This window comes from Suillus subaureus, assembly GCF_016647635.1.
Source record: "Suillus subaureus strain MN1 chromosome Unknown BJ212scaffold_18, whole genome shotgun sequence".
Classification (NCBI taxonomy): Eukaryota; Fungi; Basidiomycota; class Agaricomycetes; order Boletales; family Suillaceae; genus Suillus; species Suillus subaureus.
Window position 1 is genome coordinate 647,178 of NW_024538574.1, and position 25,460 is coordinate 672,637.

General features: G+C 48.4%; 9 protein-coding genes across 9 annotated transcripts; 5 read left to right on the forward strand and 4 right to left on the reverse strand.

The window, feature by feature from the left end:
• The first annotated feature begins 2,143 nt into the window (after window positions 1-2,143).
• On the forward strand, window positions 2,144-3,640 carry BJ212DRAFT_1358336 (uncharacterized protein). Its single transcript, XM_041335809.1, has 7 exons — window positions 2,144-2,295; window positions 2,357-2,430; window positions 2,491-2,520; window positions 2,589-2,711; window positions 2,763-2,981; window positions 3,031-3,470; window positions 3,524-3,640. The coding sequence occupies exons 1-7, from the start codon at window positions 2,265-2,267 to the stop codon at window positions 3,564-3,566; spliced, it is 960 nt and encodes a 319-aa protein (XP_041192663.1). The 5' UTR covers window positions 2,144-2,264; the 3' UTR covers window positions 3,567-3,640.
• Window positions 3,641-3,692: 52 nt separating this feature from the next.
• BJ212DRAFT_1272761 (translation initiation factor eIF-3, subunit D) lies at window positions 3,693-5,726 on the reverse strand (the record flags this gene model as incomplete). The annotated part of the gene is made up of 6 exons (XM_041331037.1): window positions 3,693-3,791; window positions 3,842-4,034; window positions 4,119-4,831; window positions 4,880-5,012; window positions 5,065-5,180; window positions 5,235-5,726. The coding sequence occupies 6 exons, from the start codon at window positions 5,724-5,726 to the stop codon at window positions 3,693-3,695; spliced, it is 1,746 nt and encodes a 581-aa protein (XP_041192664.1).
• A 53-nt stretch (window positions 5,727-5,779) lies between these two features.
• BJ212DRAFT_1462494 (uncharacterized protein) lies at window positions 5,780-6,943 on the forward strand. The gene is made up of 5 exons (XM_041338929.1): window positions 5,780-5,818; window positions 5,883-5,962; window positions 6,027-6,099; window positions 6,149-6,405; window positions 6,459-6,943. The coding sequence occupies exons 1-5, from the start codon at window positions 5,814-5,816 to the stop codon at window positions 6,617-6,619; spliced, it is 576 nt and encodes a 191-aa protein (XP_041192665.1). The 5' UTR covers window positions 5,780-5,813; the 3' UTR covers window positions 6,620-6,943.
• Window positions 6,944-8,625: 1,682 nt separating this feature from the next.
• Window positions 8,626-10,187, forward strand: BJ212DRAFT_239812 (uncharacterized protein). The gene is made up of 2 exons (XM_041342726.1): window positions 8,626-8,728; window positions 8,788-10,187. The coding sequence occupies exon 2, from the start codon at window positions 8,960-8,962 to the stop codon at window positions 10,064-10,066; it is 1,107 nt and encodes a 368-aa protein (XP_041192666.1). The 5' UTR covers window positions 8,626-8,728; window positions 8,788-8,959; the 3' UTR covers window positions 10,067-10,187.
• Window positions 10,188-10,207: 20 nt separating this feature from the next.
• Window positions 10,208-12,991, forward strand: BJ212DRAFT_1358354 (uncharacterized protein). The gene is made up of 7 exons (XM_041335810.1): window positions 10,208-10,398; window positions 10,456-10,488; window positions 10,538-10,628; window positions 10,684-11,111; window positions 11,170-11,362; window positions 11,422-11,841; window positions 11,891-12,991. Exons 1-7 carry the CDS (start codon window positions 10,268-10,270, stop codon window positions 12,908-12,910), a joined length of 2,316 nt encoding a protein of 771 aa, XP_041192667.1. The 5' UTR covers window positions 10,208-10,267; the 3' UTR covers window positions 12,911-12,991.
• A 10-nt stretch (window positions 12,992-13,001) lies between these two features.
• On the reverse strand, window positions 13,002-16,634 carry BJ212DRAFT_1358355 (uncharacterized protein). The gene is made up of 6 exons (XM_041335811.1): window positions 16,303-16,634; window positions 15,744-16,247; window positions 15,604-15,690; window positions 15,513-15,554; window positions 14,466-15,463; window positions 13,002-14,415 (listed from the first exon to the last, which is right to left on the reverse strand). The coding sequence occupies exons 1-6, from the start codon at window positions 16,559-16,561 to the stop codon at window positions 13,216-13,218; spliced, it is 3,090 nt and encodes a 1,029-aa protein (XP_041192668.1). The 5' UTR covers window positions 16,562-16,634; the 3' UTR covers window positions 13,002-13,215.
• A 1,200-nt stretch (window positions 16,635-17,834) lies between these two features.
• Window positions 17,835-18,151, reverse strand: BJ212DRAFT_1481495 (uncharacterized protein; the record flags this gene model as incomplete). Its single annotated transcript, XM_041340260.1, has 2 exons — window positions 17,835-17,964; window positions 18,033-18,151. The coding sequence occupies 2 exons, from the start codon at window positions 18,149-18,151 to the stop codon at window positions 17,835-17,837; spliced, it is 249 nt and encodes an 82-aa protein (XP_041192669.1).
• A 2,857-nt stretch (window positions 18,152-21,008) lies between these two features.
• On the forward strand, window positions 21,009-23,132 carry BJ212DRAFT_239875 (uncharacterized protein). Its single transcript, XM_041342727.1, has 16 exons — window positions 21,009-21,232; window positions 21,282-21,347; window positions 21,402-21,431; window positions 21,482-21,588; window positions 21,639-21,678; window positions 21,735-21,807; window positions 21,855-21,888; window positions 21,945-21,958; window positions 22,013-22,017; window positions 22,072-22,200; window positions 22,250-22,270; window positions 22,322-22,362; window positions 22,410-22,462; window positions 22,524-22,531; window positions 22,589-22,650; window positions 22,746-23,132. Exons 1-16 carry the CDS (start codon window positions 21,153-21,155, stop codon window positions 23,024-23,026), a joined length of 1,044 nt encoding a protein of 347 aa, XP_041192670.1. The 5' UTR covers window positions 21,009-21,152; the 3' UTR covers window positions 23,027-23,132.
• Window positions 23,133-24,082: 950 nt separating this feature from the next.
• Window positions 24,083-25,437, reverse strand: BJ212DRAFT_1481497 (uncharacterized protein; the record flags this gene model as incomplete). Its single annotated transcript, XM_041340261.1, has 7 exons — window positions 24,083-24,250; window positions 24,305-24,445; window positions 24,502-24,585; window positions 24,638-24,811; window positions 24,862-24,888; window positions 24,945-25,183; window positions 25,341-25,437. 7 exons carry the CDS (start codon window positions 25,435-25,437, stop codon window positions 24,083-24,085), a joined length of 930 nt encoding a protein of 309 aa, XP_041192671.1.
• Between the last annotated feature and the right edge of the window lie 23 nt (window positions 25,438-25,460).

The following is a 25,460-nucleotide window of genomic DNA, read 5'->3' on the forward strand; positions in this document are numbered from 1 at the left end:
GCTCTCCGTCCCAACATTCCCAGCAGATGGGTGGACGTAGACTGGTATCATGTCGACTTGTGTCATAGACGGAATATTGATGGTCTCGAGTGCAGTCTTCGGTTTCAACACTCAAGTAAGATGCAGTTACCGTACCTTCCGAATTTCATTGACGTCAAGAGAGTTCACTTGCGTTTCACCACGCGCACGCGAAACTCAGTTGGTCACACATCTAGATCCGAGCCTCATGCACATGCTTTGAGAAGGTTCTTGATGACCGGGAGCTAATGCATATGACCTGCTTCCAAATGGCATGTATGACAAATGTCTACAACGATGACTAGGCGGTGGACAACTTGTCTTGATAAAGAAAATATTATAGCGCTAACCTGAGAGCCGTACAACGCTCCTTAGCATATCCGGGCACTCCCCACAGGGCTAAATTATCCTAGGGCATGACCCTATGCGGAGGACGCTTAGCGCTCTTGGGGGAAAGCGGCTGTGCGGCGAGCCGGTAGCCCTGAACAGCGCGCTCTCATCGTAATCGGGAGCGTGCCACCGGAGGTTGCTAGATAGCAAGGAACCCGGTGGAAGCGAAGATGAGGGGGACTGGTTAGCCACTGCGAGAGAATGTCGTAGACACCGTATCCAGCTACAGGTTGAGTATTATGATAGAAATCTAGGTCGGTTGCGTGACTTTCACCGCAAAACGTTCCTGTGGTGCCTCTCAACGTTCTTTCACCTCAATCCGACAGCTTCACGAGGACGTAACTCTTCGGATGAAAATCGCCGTGTGCATGAGACGCCTTGGACACGCGTACCTGCATGGAAACCTCCATGCGAAAAAACGGACACCCTTTTCAGTTGGCGATGACGGCAAACGTTTGTGCGTCTATCTGATATGGGTGCCTGTATACAGGTAACCGCCGCCGCCGAATTTCTGGCCATCCATAAGCCTTTCCATGTCACTGACTGCGACGAACGCGCGCTTCAAGACAGCTGCCGCGTCACCAACCTCACCTTCAGTGTCTGAGTCTCCTGCTGCAGAACAACAATCGAACAGTTGCAAGCACCTAAGAACTTCATTTAAGCGTCATTAAGCTCAAGATACCCAGGGGGCTGAGACTCCTAGTAATTATTATTGCACGACCGTTCGCAGGCGACTTCAGCTGACAGTGTAAAGAAGAATCCTGGGCGAACTTGCAGGGTTGCAAAGAAGCCCAACATAAACACCCTCATAGCATTTCACCAAGCCCGCGATAGTTCATCCATTATCGGCACTCTCAGTTCCGCGGAGTCCTTGGAATCGAGATCCTTGCATCTTGCCGTGTCCTGCTGATCAACCGAATCGACTGGTGCTGCAAAATGTGCACCCGTGCGCCGTTACAATGGTCTTAGTAAGTCACACGCACACAAGAAATGAGATGCGTGAGCCTATTTGACGGTGGCCTTATCAACTCCGAGTCAGTTTGAAATTCTTACCCCTATGGGAAGTAATTGCTGGTGTATCATGACACTGGACAACGAGAATGAAGTCACGACCTTCTGTCGTTACTCGGGGTGCTGCTGTTCGTCCATAAGCCAGTCAATACATTGTATGGCAGATCAAAGACGCTTTCTATAAAGTGTCAGTTCAGGATCATAAGTCAATTGTCACCACCCGGACTCCTAATTCGGTGCTGGAGGTTTGTTCGTTTGGTAGATATGAAAGACGTTCCTGCTAATGAAACTGTGGAGCTTAGAAGCCAGGAAATCTAGCAAGTTCGTCAGCTGCTCCTCCGTCGAAGCGACCAGGGAGAACGACCAGATGGCATGGTGGATCGATAAGTAATATGAGGTTCCAAGTTGAGACAGTGAGAATTCAATGAAACGAGCAGAGGCGTCCGAGTCTATAGGCATTCTTGACACGGCTTTTCATGCTTTTCATGTGCACCTAGTGGCTCGAGCCAATACGCGGGTTATGAGTGTAGCACTGTACACACGATTCGCGAGCAATACGATTATACGGTCTCTTCTTGCCAGGACAATAACTGTGGAAAAACAAAAATTAGTGAGTAAGAATCAAGCCACGCCGGTACTTATTTGACTTCAAGTCTGTCTGGACTTGATCGTTAACTAGATAATGGGTACTGTGCACCAGGCAGTTCATGGCATCATAGCCTGAGGAGAGTTGACAAGAAGTACACAGCCACAGCCTGAGCCTAAATGCGCGTTGCAACCTGCCCACCAGGACCCAGTGACCTCAATCAGCGCCAGCATTTTGCTCTCGAGTCCAAAGCATTATCATGTCGTTCGAGCATGCTCCAGTCACTAAAGGTTTCATGAGGCTGCTTCACTATATCAACTAGCTCACTTACCCTTTCCTACTGTGTTTCAGGTCTCATGATGGGTAGCGCATTGACGTCCATCATCGGTGGCATTTTCGATGTCAAGCACTACTTACACCTTCAGGTTCGAGTCTTGATCCGTTAACAGAGAGATTTTTTCGCTCAGCTAGCTATATTCTTGCAGCTCGTGCCCCACGTGTCACGCAACCATCAGGTATCCGAGTAAAGTCTATACATGCTTCACAAAACTGAAACTGAACTAGAACTACTTCTTCTTTACAGTATTGGCGCCTCTTGCTTCATCATACTGCGTTCTCAAATTCAAGCGATCTCCTCATTGCCGAGATTCTGCTATATGGCGTCGGTGTACATATAGAACGTCAGTTTGGAAGTGTTAAATTTGCGGTGTGTAGCAACATATCCGTTCTGATGTTGATGCACTAACCTATAACAAAGTCATTTACCGTAGCCTCTGTTCTGCTTGCGACGATATTAGAGTTTCTTACTCTCATATTGTTCCACAATATGGGAATCAACCAGATCCCATCCGGTCCATCGGCGCTACTCTTCAGCATCCTTTATCAGTGGTATAGGCTGATTCCTCCAGCGTACCATTTTAAAATATTTGGAATTGCTGGAAGCAATAAAGCGTTCGTGTACATACTTGCTTCTCAGGTAATACCTTGAATTTGGTTCACGTTCTATCGTTAATATAACTGTACAGCTTGCTTTAGGGCACCTTCCGGGTTCATTTGCCCCAGCCATTGTTGGACTACTCACTGGCTTCATATATCGCTCAGAACTTGTCAATATTAAAAGTTGGCGATTGTCACCATCCATAATCCGCTTTAGTACGCGTTTCTTGCTTCCATTAGTAGGTTCTACTCGCGCACCACGACGGTCTACCCGCGCTCGTCCTGAAACAACCCATCAAACGCCAAGCCCTGACATCGGGAATGAAGAGATAATCGCCACCGCGCGTCCTTCGGCAGGCACAGAAGAAACTGGAGGTTCGGTCGTGCGGGAATGGGTTAACGAACTCACAGGGAGGAACGAGCAAGGCACCACAGGGGTTCGTGTCCCGAGCGATGCTGAAATTACTCAGTTAACAACAATGTTCCCAAATATGCAACGAGCCGTTATCGTCGGGGCATTACAGAGGAGGTTAGCTTTCCTATTATTCCATTTAGTCTTGGGCTCTGACATCTGAATTGTAGTCCAAACATTGAGAGTGCAGTTGAATTGCTCTTGGCATCCTGATCATTTCGGTTCGGACATCCTCGCATACATCTCTTTGTCCCATTCGGAACAGTGTCTCACGCATTCTTGGAATACATATATATCTTTTTGCACGCTAAGACCGTAGTTCGATATGAAAGAACATTTTCAAGCCGCCGACTCGGGTTCATCCCCTTCATACCCCTCAGCGTCCTCGTCCTCGGTAGTGAAAGCGGTCATAGGCACGGCGTACAGACGGATCACCGACTGAAACATATGAATGAGAATGGGCCCGAAGAGAGTGAATATGACTTTACCTTATTGGGGTCCTTAATAAGGACGTATTTGCCCTCGGGCATTTTCATACATAAATCAGTGATTGTTCTGACGATACCCCAGCCATTAGCGAGAGAAACATTCAGCTGAGCAGCGAAGTCGGTTGGACGCATGGAAGCTGTGCTCAGAATGACATGTCGCGTGTTGTCTTTAGGGTTTCCACGCGAGATGTAACTGTGAACGCAGGTCAAAAAAAAATCGACACCAGGAATTGTTAAACACAGGGAACCAAGTGTTCAAATAAGAAACAATGCTTACCCTATTTTCATCAGTTCAGCTCCTGCCAGCACACTCTGTACAGTCCACTTGGCAAGCTTGCAACTGTTATTTTTCATTTCTGTAGCAACTACAGCGCCACGCTGTGAATCCAGCTTGGACCGCCAGTCAGGAGCACCGCCTGCTCCTTGAGCACGGGGGTCAAATTCGTTCAATGCACGAATGGTAACTAATCCATGGCCCTCTTGTGGATTTCCTGGTCCGGGAACATAAGCATCCACTTCAGTACGGATACAGATCTTCACATCTTCATCCTCCGTGATACCAAGGTCGAAAACACGGTAGCGGTATCCGCAAGATGCCAAAGGCTCTGTCTCTTCTGGGCCATAGAATGGGTTAGAGTGGGCAAAGTCCGCCGCGATGTTTTCCTGAACAGATTGGAACCCAAAGTTTTGATTGATATAAGTCGCCTCCAAAGAAAGTGAAGTGGCCGAATTAATAGATGGCGGTTCTGGAACCGCTGTCTTCTCGGCCGGGTTGTTTGGATTTGGGGGTGCAGGGTCCTGCGGAGGGTCCGAAGCGTTCTCGTTCACCGTAACAGTGTCAAATGGACCACCATCACGTTTATCGAAGTACAAATTATTACCCTCGCGGAGAATGACAATATCCCAAGGGTTGACTGATCGAGGTGCGCACATGAGGACCGATAAGATAGCATCCGTCGTGTAGACATTGGCAACATTTTTAGAGACCAACTGTGTGCGACATTATGCATCATAAGGTGCAGAGACAACAGAACATACCTGCTGGATGACGGGGTCATCAGAAGTTGTGGTGTTGTACTTGATGCGGTCCACGAGTTGTAACGGGCGTTCCGTCTTTGTTGTAATTCGGTCATATGATTTATCATACGCAAAAACGCGGCCGTAAGTGTCACTAGTGACTGTCCTCGATACAGTACGATGGTTAAAAAACCATGAACACTCACATGTCTTCCGGCTCATCAACTTCAAGCTTGAGCTTAGCAAGCCGATGGAACTCGATCTCCTCCAACATGGTCCATTGTGGGCTGATTGCAACAGACGATTCACGAGTGCGGTTGGTCTTATCCACAAAAATTATTAGCTGAGCCAGGAGTTAATAGGACAAGCAGTAAACCTTTTCCCAGTCTCTCCATCCTTTCCGACCCCCACGCTGTGCGCCCCCTCGGTTATTGAAACCACCACGGCCACCTCGTTGAGCAACCCCCCGATTAGTAAAGGATACACCACCGCGACCAGTAGCCCTTCCACGGGTGAACCCACCGCCCCTGCGTGGAGGAGCAGCTTTATTGTCCACCAGAGAAAAGCTAGATTCGTCTTCCACGTGGAAGTAAGCAAACGCACTGGCAGTCCCACTGCCGAATGCCTGAGCACCATCTCTTCTTGAGCGACCCGGACCGCGGGCATCCCTTGTTGAGGGAAGTCCTACTGCAGTTTGGCGAGTATCGCCTGTGTCATTCCAATCAGCAAAGCGGCCGAGTTTATCAGATTTCGAGTATGGCGCATATGGGATGTCCTTGAACTTGAACTGTTCAGGAATGTTAGAAGACGACGGGCCCCATCCTCCGTCAGGGTTGTCATGAATTGGCGGTAAAGTGAAGGAAGCCATTGTGTCTGCGTTGATGGCAAACAAGATGAGCTACTGAAATTTTGGGTTCAAGAGGGCGTGGGAATCTTGCCTTCATCTTCTACAGTCATGAAGTGGGTATGAATCTATGATCACTCCTCCTAAAGTCTATTCCTTCTAATTCTTGAATTCTGACAGCGTCGTTCGGGAAATAAACAAGATTAATGAACGTGAGCTCGAACTCGGGATTTCAGGATCATGGCATGATGAATACAAGGGTGAGTCGCGGTTCACTGCTGCAGTGTTCTGGTGCTCTGACGCGTGCATGTTTCACTATACTAGATTCTGCATATGTATTTATCGGTGGTCTGCACTTTGACCTGACTGAAGGTGACGTGATCACCATATTTTCCCAGTACGTCAATTACTCTGGCTATTTGAATGTCGTTGAACCGCTTGGAAAGGTATGGGGAAGTTATGGATGTCAATGTTCCTCGGGACAAAACGACTGGGAAAACGAGGGGATTTGCCTTCCTTATGTATGAAGATCAAAGGTCCACGGTGTTGGCTGTTGATAACCTCAATGGTGCCAACGTGCTGGGTAAGACGCTACGTGTGGACCACGTAAAGAACTATAAACAGCCAAAGGTGAAAGGCGAGGACGGAGAATGGGAAGAACCAGAAGAGCAGAGTTTGAATGCCAGGCCAGAGATGGTCATGGGTGAGTGGCCCCCTTCTGAGTTTCGGGCAGACTTTAATGCATGTTGCCATCAGATGGAGGCCAAGCATCGGATTCAGATGCATCTTCGGTTATTTCCATTGATCCGGAAGATCCTATGCGGGACTACATCTTGGCGCAGAGGAAAGAAGAAAAAGCTCTAAAGAAATCTAAAAAATCGAAAGAAATCCAAAACGTCCAAGAAGCGGCGCAGTGACGATGACAGGAGATAACAGGGATGAGTAATAAGTATTTGTTTTTTTTTGTCAATGATCGTATCTTAATACCGCTATACACTGCATGTGATGTATGGCATGCGAGATTTCGGATGTTTCGAACATGGAAGGTTGTCATTTTGGGCAGTATGTCAAATATTATGAAGATGGTCGCGGCAAGAACCGAATGGATGTACCCTTTGGCTGAGGAACACTCGAGTTTGTTCTGACCGAGGGAAATCCACAACTTGGATGTACTACGATCCTATAGGTTCTTGCCCTTGAAATCTGGCTTGTAAGCGACTGACACCTGTCTTGCTGTCAGGTGAAGACACCAACCCCTGCAATAAATCGAGAAGAACCTAAAGAATCACGACTCACCGCGTGCTATGTCAGTCTTTATACGCATGATCACGATCGCTTGAAGGATAAATTCGGTTTTCGGTTGCAGAAGAGTTCTTCGCAACCTGTACCTGGGGAGTTTGAGACACCGCATTCACGGCCTGAGAACAACTGGTCGGTGAGAGAATATGACCGCTAAAGATGAAAATATAAGCACACAGAAACAGGAGAGATATGTTTGGAACCATTGAACCATCTTGGGATGTCCTGTGAAGGCCCCAACGTCATGTAATAAACACTACTGGCATTCTTGTGGCATGCATGGATTACCAACTGGGCATCCTGTCATTTGAGGCATACACAAAACGTGAGAGGTAAAGCCGGTGCTCGCTAAATCCACTAGCATCTGAAGCAAGGGAGTGTCAACTCGGGATCGAGAGCGTCCCTGGTGAGACTTTGAAGCAAAAATATGTATAGACAAGTTCCCGTGTCCGAGGGCTCCTTAGACCTCCGTGGATGACCTTGAAAGGACTTATTACAGACCGCGGAGTTAGAGATGGCGAATTGTGCTGAGGGCCTCTGCTTCACTCATCATTAAGCCATACAGCCCTAATGCTGACCAGGAGTGCTCAAGATAGATAGGTCCGCATGGGCTATCATACGGTGCGGCGTCGCAGCAGGGATCTATTTCATAGTGCAGATAATGTTAGAAAGATAGCTGCTCCTATCATAGTCAAATTAGTTACATGCCAGACATGACTAACACAAAATTCGTGGCTTACTTTGCTGGATGAAGAAGCTCGCAGGCGCGAACGGAGAAGTCAGGGCGTTGTGCCGTTGGAGTTGGCGGATGCACCACCCTTTGAACTAGTTGCGAGGAGCATGGACAAAATTGTAGAAATCATGTTGTCATGCACATAACTATTCACATATTGAGTAAACCTGATGTCTAGTGGCATCCAAAATATTTGATCGTGACAAGGTACATTTCGCGGCAGTGGACGCATCCTGGAGCTTTGAAAGTCAGAATACCTGTTGATCCAGATAGGAGTTCCTGTCCACTCTCAGAAGAAAGAATCATATGTAATCTCAACGGGACTACCAGCACCGTCGTCCTCAAGGATACGAGAGCATATGGTTGTAAAGCGAAGCTGGATATCAACATCCTCACTCGAAGAGAGAGCCCATTAAGGCGGGCACACTCCAAGACATCCTCAGGCTCGTGTACGAGGGAAACTGCTATGCGAATCCGCCAGCCTGCACCAGGTATTGCCCTCTTGCTCCGGTCGAAGGGTATCACAAGCCTGAAGTCTCCGAACCGGAACAAGGGGGCAATGCTCATTGCAACGGTGCCCATATTTAATCTGATAGAATATCCAACGGTGAGCATGACAAAAACAAACCAAGAGCAAACTTGAAGTCAAACCAATTTTTTTTGAATGATCATGAGAAGAAAGACGCTCCATAATTTCGGGTGTTTCGTGCGACAGTTCCAAGTCCAAAGTACCGGTGCGCTGTGATGCCTGGACGCTAAACTAACTGCCAGGTCACGGTCTCCAGAGGTGTGGCACAAGCCAGATCAGGGTCGCGATAAATGTATTTTTCAATGATGACGACACACGTGACTTCGACATACACTGGCAGCTCATCATGATGATTACCTGAGCCTCAGAGACTTCAAGTTTGACTGTTCATGTTCAGGAGAACAAATCAGTCGTCACGCCTTTTGTGAGCAGATCACGTCTGATTTACAGTCGTCTTGGACACCAGTAAGGACATTCAAAGATCTACTCAAAACGCTTCTAAACAACGTCTATTGTCTTTACAGCCACTTTCATTTATTGTATTATTCAACTCCGAAGGTGCTTTTGCAGAGGAGAAAGTTATCAAAGAGGGTTAAAAACCTTGCTTTTGATTCGCAGCAGAAGCTCTCAAGTTGTTCACATTTATTGAGTCTCTAGCGCGTTACACGATTTTATCTGGCTGGCGGACTCGGAACGATGCCTATCACACGCTCTGCCAACCCAATTTCATTATCGACGTCATCTAAAGCCAAACCTCGTTCTAGTATTGGAACGACAACAGATCTTTCAACTCCGGGCACGTCTCCGCGCCGCACTCCCCACTGCAAGACATGCCACCGACCCAGGCAGGGACATCCCCGCTCCGGTTGTCCTTATATTGAGCCCACGATGTCAGATCAGACTAGTGGTGCCACAGAAGATATTGTAGACGAACTGTCATCCTTGCGCATCGTGAATTCCAATGATGAGCGTTCTTCCCTTTCCACTGAAACACCCATCCAATCCAAGAACCTCAAACGACGACTCTCTGTCCGTTTCGCTCTTCTTCCAGCGGGAAGTCTCGCTTCACTCTCCACCACATCTTCGGAAATCGTAGAGAGACTTCTCCAGCCAGGAATGATGAGTAACGTGTCCGATGATGATACCGATGATGGTGATGGTGATGGCGATGGCGATGGTCAGAGAGCAATAATGCAATGGAAACGGACTTTAACTCGTCCCGAATCACCTCCGGAAGACACTCCAGAAGTCAGTTCCAGTGCGGGAAACGAGACATACACAACCAGTCATCGTAGTTCCGGTACCGGCCTGTCACGTCGCATGCCGTGCACGCTGCGGACCCCGACTCCGAGCCTAGTGTCCACAGAACCACTTTCTAGCCATCCCACAAGTGACTCTGTCGATATGAACAAAACTGTCTTCCTTGATCCAGATTCCGAAAGGAAGCCGAATCCTCTGGCGCGAACGATGAGTGCAGACGAAAGATCATTATTCCTCAATAATCTTACGCAATCATCAGGGATTGCGCCTGCCATGTTATTCTCCATCCCATTAATCGATCTCAAAGCCGTACAACATGACGCAGAGAAACTAGGTTTCAGCGTCCGAGTTTTGCCGAATGGAAGCTTACGAGAGCATCGATGGGTCATATTGGCTAAGGAGGGAGATGCAGCAGAATTCCTTGAACAACGTCTCACGGAGGAAGAGGAGAAAGGGCGGAAAGCAAAGGGGAATCTTGGTGTTGCCGCTGGCGGAGCACTAGTTGGCGCTGTGGCGACATTCACGGGACTGGCGTTTTCTTGAAATGGCTTTCCTTGTCCAATACACTGACAATCGGTTCCATGATAAAGTACTCGTATGTATATCTGTATGGTAGTAGCATGTCTTATTGGTTTTGGCCTGCGGTCTCCTGTCCTGCATTGGGTTGGCCATATTTGAGCTGTACCAAACAAACACAGCACCTTGTATCTGCTAGGCGTTAACACTGTACATTTCATAACAGAAATGTCCACGTCGCCAGGAGGCACTGTTGAGAGTTTTGAGACGTACACCCAGGGAGCTGAACGGGATGATCGGGGTACTGGTGACCTTCCAACTTATAACGATGTTGCCGCTCAAAGCGGTCCAAATTCACGGTGCGCAAACAGGAGGATGCCTTGATCAACACAATCTCACGTATTTACTGATCGTAGCTTTGGTCGCTGGAGAGGCTGGATAGAAAAGAGGCGAGTGCGCTAGCCCTGATTGGTATGCTTGTTTTTGATCGGGATGCAGAGCCGCGGAACGTTATGCAGACGTTACTACCGAGGAGTTTGAGCGCAGGCGAGCTAGAGGGTGGAGTGAGGATGAGTCTTCGCAGGCTGCTGTATGTGTGCATTCTGCTTCATGATGCTGTGGTTTACTCATCTGGCATCGTACAGGAGGAATACCAAGACGACTCTATCCCGGAGTCTCCCAGTTCAACACCTGGGCCACCGCGCTTAAGAATAAATGCAGATCTTCCTCCTCCTTCTCCACAGGCACTTTCCGATGAATTCACAACTCCTGAACCAACGCTGGAGCCATCACTGGAGCCTTCTCTGCACATACCAGAGGAACATCTGTCCCCGACTCATCTCTCAATCTATCATTTCGGATCTCGTTTTTTACCACACTCAACTGCGCCTATCAGATGTATCCTTCCTCTCCAGCATGATCGTCTCCTACTCGTGGGCACCGATGTTGGGCTGTCGGTGCTCAACATGTTCCCTGCAAAATGGGCTGATGAGACAAGTCCTGATGGGGTAACCGGTCTCATTCAGCAAGGACCCGCTGATGCACAGGCCAGAGTAATGTGGACAGGAGAGGCGTAAGTAACTCATCATTCGTATGCCCCTTGCTAGCTATTAATGCCCGGTATATTGTAGTGTTTACCAGTTGTCGCTTTTGGAGTACGAAGACGCCGGCGAAAGTGCCCCGCAGGGGGTCGTACTTGCTTTGGTAGGTCCTGAACTCGAAGACTCTCCATCTTCTGGCGCGCATCAAGAATCCCCGCGCTCTCTCAGAATGTATAAACTCGCCAGTCTGACCAACCTGGCAAGGTGGGCCATCGCGCATCAAGTGAGACAGTTATTTAGTCTTCCCTCACGTCATCCTAAGTATTCATTTCGCTGGGCCAGGACGCACAGCCTGTTGATTTGCACAGGTTGTCAGACTGGCATTCCCAAGAGATACCAGTGAAGAAGCACAGACCAGCAAGTAGTATTACGAAGGGCTTACGAAGTCTCATCACTGAGCCCCCCGCTCGTAAGCGACGGACCAGTTTCCTTCCAACATCAAATACAAAGCCGCCGTCGACACCAGCACGTAAAGATTCATCTTGGGATGTTGTCGACGATTTACCATTGCGCTGGGCTACTGATTTTACGTCACTCTCGTCGACTGGGTCTAGAATGTCGAATACGAGTGTGGTTTCCTATGCCCTCTGGCACGAAGGTAGCACGAGCTCCACTCGCCATGCACTGCTTGCCGTGGCGACTAAAACCAACATATATCTATACGAGACTCCGAGAGGAGAGAGGGCTTTCCATTTCGTGAAGGTGTGCATCGATCTTCTGATGTTTAATTTGAGTACAAGACTCTTTGCAGGAATTTTACACGCCATCCCAGCCACGCTCTCTTACCTTCGTCCAGCAATGCGTACAAGACACTTTTCGATCACCGTATGATGTTGGATCTCCTCGAGCGACTGTTGGGCACGGTCATAGCCGTGTAGCTTCCACAGACGCCCCGTACAACTCGCGTACACCCGTAGTTGCACCTGTAAACATCGCATATGAAGCCCAAACAGCAATTTTTGCGGTATTCGACAAAAGGGCTGGAATCATACGAGTAGCTGATTCAGCAGTCACGGAAGTGGACATGTTCGAGAATGGAGGGAACGTTAGCAATCTTTCCCTTGTATCTGGAAGTGGATCCAGCGTGACACTGAACGCTGGAGGATCTCTCCGAAGTCGTCAGTCTCGCGGTTCGATGGATTTTGCGGCTGGAAAAGAACACAAAGGCGCTTGGGTTTTACCCTCAAAGGTTGACATTCCAACTATACATATTCCTTACCTTGGCGCCTCCTACAGCAACGTTTTTGTCCTCACGCGCGGCAAAATCACACATATCGTTGCTGCCCCTCTTCCCGCATCTATTCACGCCACGCCTCCTTTGTACATCGTAACCTGGGATTTCCCGCCTTCGAGCGTGACTGCACGAATGCATTTGCCAGTGCCGGGTAGTTCACAAGAGCTTCCTGAACCATCCTTACAACTGATTGGGATGGGCGATGAAGGCGTTGAGGCACACGAAGTGCCTCTATCATATCTTTCCGGGATTTATAAGGGTAAAGGGAAGGAGCCTCCCTTTGCGCAGAATCCACTTGGCGAAGCTGGTTTCCTCACGGTTGGAGGACATTGGCGTCGTTACATCGGCGCGCCTCAGTTGGAGAGAATGAATTCTGCTATGTCTGCTAGCTCGTTTGAGAGCACTGGAACAGAAGAACTCTTATCGCGCATGAAGGCCGAGGAAGGTGTGTATGGGTGGTGGCGGAAGGAGTGGCAGGACTGGCGAATCTTCTGGTTGGGAGGTGACACCAACAACAGCAGTTCGGTGGATAACTGAACAACGACACTAACGTCCTTTCACTAACTTGGTACTTCCGTGGACATCTTAATTCGGTCTAATCACAACAACTTAATTTATCCATGTCATGGCATGCATGCATCAAGTCCAAGGTACTGTAATCGTACATACTACTGTAACACAAAGTAGTGTGGAGCAAATGTTGAGACCCACGAGTGCAGTAAGAATTACACGTGCAAGAGATATCGTACTATAAGAATCCCGGGGCGGTACGTCATAGATGTCAAGCAGAACAATGTAAGAGAAAAGTATAAAAGGGTGTCTATGCACATTATAATATCAATTCATGGCTTCCGAGATTTCACTTGCGAAGAAGGTCCTCCTCCAGTTTCGTCCATTGAGTATCTAACCTTGTGAATTTGTGGATGAGTATCGGGTTGTGATGACTGAGGTTTCCGTGCCCGAATTACGACAAACGACTTTCCAGAATCCTTGGGAGGTGAACTACCTTCAGGCTCCACTTCACTCACCACACTGTCCAGTCGATCCCCCTCACTATGCCTGCGATTCCTTCGAATGTTGTACCAATGTCTCTTCTTTGGTTGGTCAGGATCACTGCTCGATTCCCCGCTATTCGTCTTGGTCGCCATCGAAGGATGCTCCTCCTGTTGGGGAGCATTTACAGGCGTTGCACTTAATGCAGCTATATCTCCAATAATAACTGCTGTTTGACTCTTCGTGCGCACGTGTGGCAGCATTGCTCCAGCAGGTAGTCCAGAGTTCGTAAGTGCAGGAAGACGCGCAACATTCGCTATGGAAGTAGTTGGGGTGGGTAGTTCTTCATCGTCATGGATCGTCTTCGTCGGTGTCCCAACAGGTCCACTACCCTTGCGTTCCATGCTAGGGAACGTGAAAGTTGAGCTCCCCCCAGTCTCGTTGGCAATCGCGTACGGTGAGTCATAGTGGGCGCGACCACCACCGATGCGGGAAAAACCTGAATTGGAGTGTTGGGGAGGTGAGCTAGTCGATGTGCGGTCGTATGAGCTGCGGGGACCTGGTCCTGGGAATGGCTGCCACGCGCCCATGATATAACCACTTTCTGCATCGTCATCGCTGTCTTCTCTGTAAGGCTGCAGAGCATGCTCGGGTCGCAATACTGACGGTGGGGGTCCACCAGAATGATGAGAGGAGCTGGAACCTTTGTCTTTCTGTGCGAAAGATGCGTTGGGTGGTGCATAGGAAGATGAATCATGTGCAGTGAAAGAGTCTCGAGCGACAGGTGAATGTCGTACTTCAGTGGCTTTGTAGTGTCTTCGTTCGCGACCACCTCTCCGTGGCCCGCAACATCCGAGAAGAGAAAGCACACCGATCAATCCGCTATCGACTGGCCGCCTGGAGTGATCAAAGCCGATCTGACCAAGAATGCGCACGACAGCTTCAATGACCTTGATGACAAGAATCAAGAACAACGCAAGATAAACAAGGCAAAGGACGATCAGTATGCCATAGGCTACCCAACCGCCTGCGCCTGCGCCAATTGAAATCTGGACAACGAGCTCTTAGCATTGGACTGTACAGAGACAGGTGGGCTTACTGTTGGCGTTAAAATCACTAGCAACACAGCAACCACGATACGTGCAACACAAAATAAGAAGCTGATGAGGCCCATGCCTGCTCCTGCACCCCATGGTAACCAAACGCTCGTGACCAAAGCGCTAACAACTTCTGCCACCAAAATTATAATTGCTTGTGCTGTTCCACTGTGCTGTCCGCATCCTATAGTCACACCGAGGACGAGGTTGGACAGGAAAAGCAAGCTTGAGAAAAGCTGCGAGTTCTGACGGTAGTGATTGTAAAGTGGACCTAACGCAAGAAGAGTGCGTGTTTCGTCATATAATTTGGTTGTTGATGTCCGGCCTAGCCGCAGGAGCAGAAGAGAAGGAGCGATCACGGAGAAGAGAGCGAATGAGAGAGCACCAAGGGCTGTTGAGGACGCTGAGCTTCCTGCTGAAAATTCGTAGCACGAGAATATGGTGACAGGTAAATGAAAAAGGACAAGAACGCGCACAAGGTTTCCTATGAGCACGCTAGAGTGAAAAGAGCTGACTTCCGGTCGAAACAAGCGTCTCCTGAGCAAGGTATAGTTGTGGCCAAATCCGGTTGATGATCTGCTCTCATCTCCACTTGTGTCGAGCATGTCCTTACTTCCCGCCGAAAGTCGTCGAATTTGACCCTTGCTTGTTGCGACTGTGAGTGCAGCAGATGTCGGTAAATTGCCTGACGGTCGCCGTGAAAATACCCAATCTACTATCCACAGGAACAGACTGAGCAAGATTGTCCCGGCTATAATGGCCAAGAACAGGGTTAAGCAGATTGTAAAGAGATCTTGAGGTTGCACTCCAACACTCCATGCAAAGGATTGCATCCCTGTGGTAGTGTTCGGTGGAAGTAGGAAAATTGTGTTCGGAATCGACTGGTCAACGTAGATAACGGAAGACGGATCGGCCAACTGATCGGCGAAGTCTGATGGTGGGTTATACGGTTGGACATTCAGCGGATTCCAGTGCGTGGAATGTGCGTTCAATGTGATGTCTACAAACCATTAGAAATTCGCATAGCACTATTCAAAATCTAAACTTACTGTACGTCAGCGATGCCCAAGCAGTTTGGGAAAGTAGGGGATCTGTAATTCATGACATGGCATGTAAATCAAATCTTGGATTGCTACTCACAAATGAAAGGCGGCCACTGGACAGCAACCATAGCTAGTGCTGCACACCACTGAGTGTGAAAGATGATATCACGCAACGATGGGGAGCCTGATGGACCATGAGCGCCGCAAAGGACGAACAGAACATGTGAAATTACTCACAAAATCTCATCAGTGCAGGTGATGTTGAAAAGCGCTCACCGCTGATAGCACTAGCAAGAATGAACCCAGTGCTCTCAAACCGGTGCCAGATGCCTGGACCGGGTCTACTAAAGCCCCGACTCCAGGCAGATACGATCCGAGCAAAACCAATGATGAGCCAATAAGTTGCTGCAAGACCGACTGTTGCCCAGAATATGATGTGGGCATTGCCATATGGCGAACCAAGTGGTCCAGGATGAAGTGGTGTGGTTGTGACGCTAAGACATAATATCTCATTTCCAGACGGGTCGACAGCTCGGAGTTCTGTGTCCATAGTTGTCAAGGAATTTTGGGTATTGAATGGTATGGATGCAGAGAGTGCAAATTGCCCCGCAGGGATGGGGCAATATGTGGTATTTGTGCCGAGAGGTGGCAGAGGAGAAGGTGGGCGTAATGAATCGCATAAAGCAGAGTTATTACTGAAGGTATTCATGGTAAGTGTCGTGGCATCCGTAAAGAGGGTAGCTTGGAGGGAAGAACATAAGACATGCGGTTAAAGCACAAGAACAAGCATGCATACAGAGGCTGGTGCTGTTAGCAGAAGAGGCAACGATCTCCTGGGAGGCATTCCCCAAAATCGTGATATTCAGCGTCTGTCCATTGATGATTTGCGAGTACACTGTGTCAACTGAAAGTTTCTGTGATGCACTTCCTGAGAAACAGTCATAAAATGGAAGTGTTGCGGGCTGTGCGAATACCGAAGGGAGAGACGCGGAAAATGACAGGAAAATGAAAGCCCACAAGACCGAGCAATATGACGAAGAAAAGATTGTGGACATCGTTGAGTACGACGAGCACGGGAAGTGCTGCCAGACTCCAAGTCCAGGTGCACAGACTTCCCACCATTTACCACGCCACCAACACGGATTTCATCTCCGTTCGTCGAACACAGGCTGTTGTAGCAGCGGACGTCTAGGGCCGTCCGCTCATCGTGTGTAACGATTAGACACTGTTGATTTTACGTAGGATGCAGGATAGTCGACCGACAGACCTCAGCTAGCCCATTCTACCCGATATCAACTTGTACACGTTCCTCAATTGCGCAATACCGCACCACCGTCACAGGCGATCTGAACTTGGTCTAGTCTTTCTTCCGAGTCAGCTCGCCAAAGCGTGTATCTGGAGCATATAATTGGATCCGATGGTACTGAGGTTGCGCAGTCGGCGTTTAGCAACACGCACACCATAGTTATAATCAAACCACTCAGCCGCTGATTGCGACCGGCATAGCCTCAAATAATTGGCAAAAATTGCTGACTCGGACATTGATCTCATATGAATTCATATTGGATCTTGTAGCTTAAGTGCCAGCGTTACCACTGTTGACAGAGTATATCCCCAATCCCATTTCACCACAACCATGACGATCCGCAGCCGCACAGAATCTCAGATTGAGATGGAAAGGTATGGAAGCAGCCGTTTCAAGTGTTTCTGCTTGTAGACCGGTTTCGAGCACATTTTCCGGGTAGTATTTGATTTTTAATTGTTTCTGCGCACACGTTGGCCTATCAACACTTACATAGAACATATAGTCATCGTGCCCTTGGATTATTTCTCGTCCTTGTCTTAAGGACACGCAAGGTAATTGTGAGCAGGACTGGTTAGGGTTGAGCTCTATAGTGTGCCACTAGAAGTCGGGCCTTTGCAAGCATTAGCGACAATCCTAATGAAGACTTTTCAGAAATGTTTCATCTTATCCGTCAGCTCGCCGTCTGAATAATGCTGAAGCTGTCTCAAGGGCCACTAGGGAGAGAGGCTTGGACCAGAGACTAGAGACGGGAATCTTCGATTGATAGATTTACGCTAGGATAGCATACCTAGCGACCGGAAGAAAAAATATTCAAGCCTGTAGTCAGAAGAGTCGAAATGCGTATATATGGTTCGATAAATGCTCTCACCGTACTACGTAGTGTTCAATTGACAGATGCTACTGAAGGGAAATCGTTTCAGGTGACTAGACATAAAAGACTGTTTCGGAACAGGGAACGAAAGGTGAACACGGGTAACAGAGTGAACGACGCATGAAAGGAATGACGATACTTATAACGAAATTCACCAAAACCGTTTAGAAGCAACCGCACAATCGACCAGTTGCATGATCTCCTGATGCTGTGAATTGGGGTTCGGTGAAGGAGGACAAGAAGGAACGTAGTCTTCGTCGGGTATGAAGTCCTCATTCTTTCTGAGAGCAGCGTTGCGTCACAAATGGATGGATGAATCGTGTAGTGCTGTGAGAAAATGATCCAGCACATCTCTTTGCCCTGCGCAAGAGGAATATTAACAATAGGCGGCGGTGCATGACCTGCACCAACGGGCTCCCAGGGTGGTGGTTGTGCGGATTGAGACTGAACTGGATGCCTTTGAGTCATGGCCTGTACGGAAAGGCAGGGAGGTAGGGTAATGTAGCACGGAACTGCTTGCAAAGGAGACAGGTAAAAGGGGCCTACATCGAGAGGATGACGTTGATCATTCCGGACAGGAGGAACTACATCCGTGCGAGAAGAAGGACTTTGCGGAGGTAACAACGGAAAGCACGTACCCGTGGGTGTGCCGTAGGGGAATCCCTTAGTGGGTGGGAGAAGGGAGGCGATATCACTAGGTTACGGCGCACGGCGCGTTGCATCGCACTGTAATATCAGCATTAACATAGTGGAGTAGATGAGTATGGGTCACGTACGTTAAGTAAATCAGTGGGGCGTCGATTATGAGTTACACTGGCTGGTCTACAAGAAAATATTAGCGCACACCTATGAGTGAATGCATACAGTAGGCTGCACAGGTCAGATGCTAGCAAAAAAAATCAGGTGGAGTGTTACGTATGTAGATCTTCGTATCTTCCGGACTTGTTGTGTAAGCCAGTTCGGGCGAGGAGCTGGCGAGACTCGAAGGCCCAGAGCTTGATGGTGTTCGGATTATCCTTAGAAGCGCTAGCGAGAAGAGCGCAATCGAATGAGAGTGCAGGAACAGAGATGGTGTAGATGTGCCCTTCGAAAGGAGCTCCTACAGTCACCGGCGTTGTTGCATGACTCAAACTCACAGATTGTCCTAGCAGCCTCGTCCGAGTCATCCGTGAAGCGAATTGTGGCCATGATGGTTTTGTCTTTCGTTGCCCAAAACACTGGCGCATATGTTATTTGCCCGCCAGTACAATAATCACCTACTCTGATATCTAATGTCTGTGCTTGAACATGCCACACTTGAAGCTTCAACTTGAAGGCATCCCGTCTCAGTTGCCCTGACTGCGAGCTTTTTCGAGCCTTACGAAAATCGAATCGCGCTCGGTCAGTCAAGAATTTGGAATGGACTAAACATGAGTTTTCCAGTGTCCAAGTTCTGGCATATTCGCACTTTCGATTCGTACTTGCCGGCAGCCTGAGCGTGCTGTCCGCGGAAATATCGACGTAGAAGATGAGTTGGTCTTGAAGTATTCTCACGATCCCCGCTCACCAACGTGCCAGTCTTACGGATATCTGCCTCTTTGGCAGATCCATGTGCTGCTATTTGTATACGGCAAAATGTCAAACTTGAACCTCACCTCATTTACATCGTCACTTCGTTCACCACCTGACTCTTAAACACAGGGCTATGAATTGGGTTGCCGTCCAAGCACTCTGTCGTGACTTGGGATGCACGTGCTATGGAAGTTTATCATGAAGATACGTTGGTGTCTCTCGTAGTCTTGCTATGATGTTTATATCCAGTTCTTCATACATAGCACGAACCCCAGTTAATGCAGAGGCTGTGGAGCTGCGCGGCTGCTTTGAGCTCAGTCCTCCTTTCGTCTCCAGAAAATAACTATTGAAGAAATTCCTGACGAGGACGAGCCTGTTAGCACCTTTGGTACGAACGCTATGCTTCGACATCAAATGAGTCGGAAGTCTTTCGACTTTAGACCAAATTCCCCTCTACCTGATTTTTACTAGACTCGTGACCAGTCTGAGTCTAGATCTTGGCCAGGACAGTGAGTAATTTAAATCAGACCAACCGAGGCCCCCTGATTCGAGACGTCTGGACCTGGACCTTGTGACAATCGGTTACTATTAGTTACGGTCTGGTCTATGTGTGAAGCATTGGTGGACGGTCATTTCGTGTCACACTGTTCGCAGGGATGGACCTAATCATGTTTTCCGTCCCAAAAGTGTGACTCATGAAATGACCGTAACCGATTGACACTACTTACTGGGGTTAGACCTGGTTAGACGTTAACTAACGTGCCTTGACTCAAGCTCGCTGGCTCGCACTAATTGGCTCAGTGACAGGCTTGGCTTGCACAGGTATTTTTTTCTATCGCCTACTCGAGCATGTCTAATTAATAATTCCACTCAACAGTTTATTTCGCCAGTTTATTTGCTGTTTGAAGTCCCAGGAGTTCCAAGAGGTTCGTAATAGACTCTCTCTTACTGCTCCGTTGGCATTAATGACTCGTCGTCGACGCACTGAGTTGTCACGTGTGGCGACACCATGGTATACCTCCTAGTCTCTCCTTCTCACACCGTAGTCCTAATCAATTTCGCCATTTTATTTCATGACAGTACTTGCAAAGCTCCCGAGATAAAATGCAACTAAACTGCACATAGCGAAGCTTGACGAGGACTGAACGTCACCACGCAGGAGTAGTCTTTCAACTGTGGACGTCAGTGCAGATATATCATTGAAACACATTCATACTACCGTGGCAGATTCCCCGCATGCTATAACGTCTCTCAAAGCACTTACCATCATCATATTGGCTGATGCAGTGACCAACTCTTTGCAGCTAAGTCTGGACCATGCGGGTCATATGACCAACAGAAGGCAGAATAATTCTTCGGCACCTCCTCCATGTCTCTTCAGCGAGAACTTTCAAGACTTGGTTCCAGTGAGTTTCTTGCTGGTCCATGTCAGCATTGTCAAGCAGTGTCGCGTCTCATCCAATCGGCATTTCGGCAGCTCTCTCGCATAGAAAACTCCGACAGTATGCCAAGTGCGAAACCACTCAATAATTAACGTGCCTTCGTTGTCTGACATCTCGGCGCTCGCGCACGTCCGTGTCATGACAGGAACAGCACCGCAAACCTTATTTGACAGTTTATCGCAGTTCATTTCGTCTGCACACTCGAAAAAAATGGCGAAATCAACCGTTATTGAGTAGGGTCGGTCGTGGTAGAAAAGCGACGAGCTATTCCTCCTTAAAGAGTCCCTTTCTGTCGAAAGTGGAGCGTCCGAATCATAGCATCCCTTTTTGCAGAAGCCTTCGCCTTCGTCACATCATCCTCCTCGGTTGATATCCTACATTCCTTTTTTTCTTTACCTCATCCCTCGCATCAATCTATCTATATCAAGGACTGACGCAGAAACGCAGAACTGATCAACGCGTCTTTCATCTATCAAATGGAACAGCGCTTAGTTACAGACAGCGTAACCTCGGAGAAGTATTTGCGAATAGCATCCATCTCCATTGCAACTTACGAGTAAGTCCTTTCTTTCAGCCCCGTAGATAATCTGACTGGTTACGCTCAGTTATATCCTAACACTCCCCGCAGAATGGCGCTTTTACCGAAGCCAATCGTCAATCTTTCATATAAGGTATGTGTATGCGGGCATTCGCATACCACCGTTGACAACCTCGATTTCTATCAGTCTTGTCTGTGCCTTATTCATTCTCATGCGGTACGTTTTGTCCTCGGTCCGTTATTTTTTTTCGCTCACATTTAATGCAGCTATGTTAGTATCATGGCTATGGTAGTCAGTAATTATGGATACTTTTCTACCACCTATACCCAACAAACGTGTCAACGATACTATATTGTGGCGCCTATCTTCAAAGGTCCATCCTATCGGTATTCACCCACCAGGATTTTATTGACCACGTTATAGCCATACAAACTATGATATCACAGGTCATCTTGGGTGTCAGGTATGTCCTATCGAATTTTTTGTGGGTTACAACTGCAGACTCAAAAAATCATATAGGACATTCAATATTGTAAGAAGAGATAGGCGGATAGGAATTATACTATCGTTGTTATACCTTCTGTCAACTTCGGTGGGCTCTTACTACAGCCATAATATTCTCTCTCTCATTCGTTTCAGGCGGAGTGGTTTGCTGATCTATTTCACGGGACCCGTAAGCGCTGGCTTATAATTTAATGTTGGGTTCACACTGACCTTTAGAACCAATAGCTAATGTTGTTGATGTACGTCAATATTCCTTACAACATGATCTCATGCAAACAGTGTCCCTTTTTTAGGGAAAGTAAGTGGTTTATTGACCTCCAGTGTGGGCCGTTCAGAACGTCATGGACCATAGCTGCACCTCGGCGAATGCTGGCAAAGTATTGTCAACCTGGTTCTACTACCTCGCTGTGATACTGTACGATGTCGTGATTGTGACGGTATCTACCGTGCACCTTCTACGTTACAACCCCATCAGTAGCAGGTGCGCCTTTTCTTTTCCGTCTTTATGGTCGCTGGACCATTGCTGTCAGAGTAGAACAGCTGATACGGGTGTAAGTCCCTAACTACTGGCAGAGTCGATGCGTGTCGCTCATCATACTTAGCCTGATCTATGACGGCATTGGATATTTCATCGTGTTGTCTGGCAAGTACATTCTACGTGTGATAAGTACCCTCCTAACACTCCCTCAGCGTCGAACATATTGAACCTCGTCTTTTATCATACAACCAATATCCAGACTCAGGTGCGTAGGCTAAATCACAGATACACCATGCAAACTCAGCTTGACTCTTTCCTATTATTAGACGGCAGCGTAAGTTTCGCATTGTCTAGCGTCAAGGAGACAAGACCGTTCAGAACGCATCATTAGGGCATCAGTAGGCTATGCTGTAACGTGGATCATGACCCAGCGGATCCTCATCCGCGTACGAGGTACGCGCCACTTCAGAGCTTGACTACTATTCCGCTGACGCTCACAATGTTCATTCGCTTCGTTGCCTTCTTTCCGCTCACCCACACCTACAAAGAAAATACAAGACCAGATGCCCAACGCTTGGAAAATGTGATCGTCGCGCGTCCCACACTCGGTGCGCAGAAAAGAGTGATGTCTGGTCTGCGCTCACATTTCGAGTCCAAGAGCCACTCCAAGGGTTCTAAAAGCTCCAAAAGCGCCGGCGATGCAGAGTTCAGGCCAACATCGCCTCACAATTCCAACGACGTGGAACTCGATGTACGCGTACGCGTCGAGCGCTCGGTGGTGGTGGACTACAAGGACGAATCTGAGCATTCGAGTTCGTGGGTGAAATGAATATGGGGCACTGAGTGTAATAGAGAAGGGAGTCGGTGACTATCTGGTATGGTGGCTACCCAACATGCGTATATGTACCCACCCAGTTCTACTGTCGGAATCTTAGGGTTTTCCACTTTCAGGTTGTCCCCATTCATAACAGAGATCATCGCACATATCCGGTGAGCTGTTCAAGATTTGCTGCTGTTGGCCGAATCATATAGCCATCGCTGCTTGCTTCAAGGAATGTTCTGTGCAGGTACGCCTGCCGTCCGGAAGGTAGGAAATAGGTGAAACAGACTCGGGTGACGATGTATTCCTCGCCATTTATAATGACGGTATCTAGTTCATGATCACCATGAACCAGATCATATCATTATAAATGGCGACTGATGTCAGAATCGATTCGTGAGACGCCGCGTGCAGCGTCGAGTTGTATCATACGAGCTAGAAGCCATGCATATGTCGTTTGTATTCACCAAGAGGCTGGCAAGTATGTCAGTTACTAGGATGTATCAGAAGGTCTGGCGATGAATTCTCGACGTAGGCCTGACGTTGACTGCTTTTCAAGCCCAACACATCCGAGGGCTGTAGCAATTTCCTTGCGAAAACTAATTGTCAATTCGTCCGTGCTGAAGGTTGTTACAGGTTGTCACCAAGAGGAGGTTGGCCGCAATCACCTGATAATGACGGGCATATAGTCACGGTCGTATCGGTCGCCTCTTGACAAGCCCTTTCCCCATAATAGCCGTGCACAGCATGTCCCTTTTTTACTTTTTCCTTGTCAAACCAGCTTCTCTTCCGGCCCACTGTCATGTCATTCCCATGTTGGAGCATCCCAACCTACACAGCCTACAGTACTTGCTGTAGACCACCAAACGCCGACTCGGACGCCGCATGCGGTATCTTCTCTTACACATGACAGCTCCCTTGATGGTGTCATGCGGAGGCGTTGGCGTTTACGCAAAATCAATCAGAAACATAGCATAAGGGGTGTCTCACACCGATAACCAAATCCTACGGGGATCTGCCTCTTATCGACGATGTGCCACTGCATCTCCGCTCTACGCACGAGGTTTAGAAACACCCACACAATCTACCGCTTCCATGCTCCCCGGTGGTAATCGGCGCTGCTCCAGGTGGTTGCTGTGAATCAGGTGAGGGTGAAGGAGGACCAGAGGGAAAATGGTCTTCGTAGGGTATCAAGTCCCCATTCTTCTTGGGAGCACCCGCTGCAGCGTTGTGCTACAAATGGATGCATGAGGCCTGGATTACGGCGAGAAAATCAACCAAGCATACCTCTTTAACCTGTGCGAGGGGAGTATAGACAATAGGCAATGATGAATGACCAGGCCACCAAGTTGATAGGTGATGTAGTCGGGCTTTGAAGGTTGTGGTAGGAGAGAATTGGATAGTCAACGGTGGTGGTATGGATCGAGACTAAAAAAAATGTAAGTTGGGGTTGTGATTCAGACAGTCGATAGTGAACGACTCACAATCTCGCGGAAATCTGCGTCTGAACGTCCCTGTGTTATGACTTGCGCGGAAAGGGAGCGAGGTAGGGGCGATGTAGCAGGGAACTACACGGGACCGTTAAGACAGTTGCAAAGGAACGAGGTAGAAGGGACATACATCTAGAGGATCACGAGGCTCATCCTTGCGAACAGAAGGACTGCGAAAAGGAAGAATTTTGTGGAGGTAGCGAATGAGGCGTTGCTTTGGGCGTATCGTAGGCGGAGGCCTGAGAGTGCGGGGGACGGGAACTACCGCTGGATTACGGCGCGAGGCACGACGCGTTGCATCGGACTGCGATAGTGGTATGAACGGCTAGTGGTGAAGATGGTAAATGAACATACGTTGAGTAGATCAGGATTTCTAGTAGTCTGCAAGAGAATGAGTTAGTGCACCAACAGATAGATACACGCAGGGGAATGCATACTGCAGGTTGTGCCTCTTGTGCAGACCGGATATTGGAAAAGATGTCGGGTGGAGGGTCGCATATGTTGGTCTCACCCCAGTTGGTGTAAACCGACTGATGTGACTTGGGTGAGAAGATCAAGAGGTCGACACGTTGGTCAGTGAATGAGGCGAGGAGTTGGCGGGACTCGAAGGCCCATAGCTTGATGGTGTTGTCGTGCCTGGAAGCACTAGCGAGAAGAGCACGATCAAATGAAAGTGCTAGGCCATAGATGGTGAGTATGCCCTTCAAAGGGAGCTCCGACAATCTCCAGCATCAATGCATCAAACTCATAGATCGTGTTGAGATCTGGGCGATTGCTCTCACCAGAACTGAGTCCTACAACGCAGCTGCAGCAGCGCTACAGTCATGAATTACTTGCATCATTGTCTCGAGACATAGGATAGGCTTTCGGAAATGAAAAGCTTTGCACAGCCCGGTCAAAGAGTAGCTTCTTGCCAAAAATCCAAGGCATTCGCAGTCGTTCCTGCCAGGTCG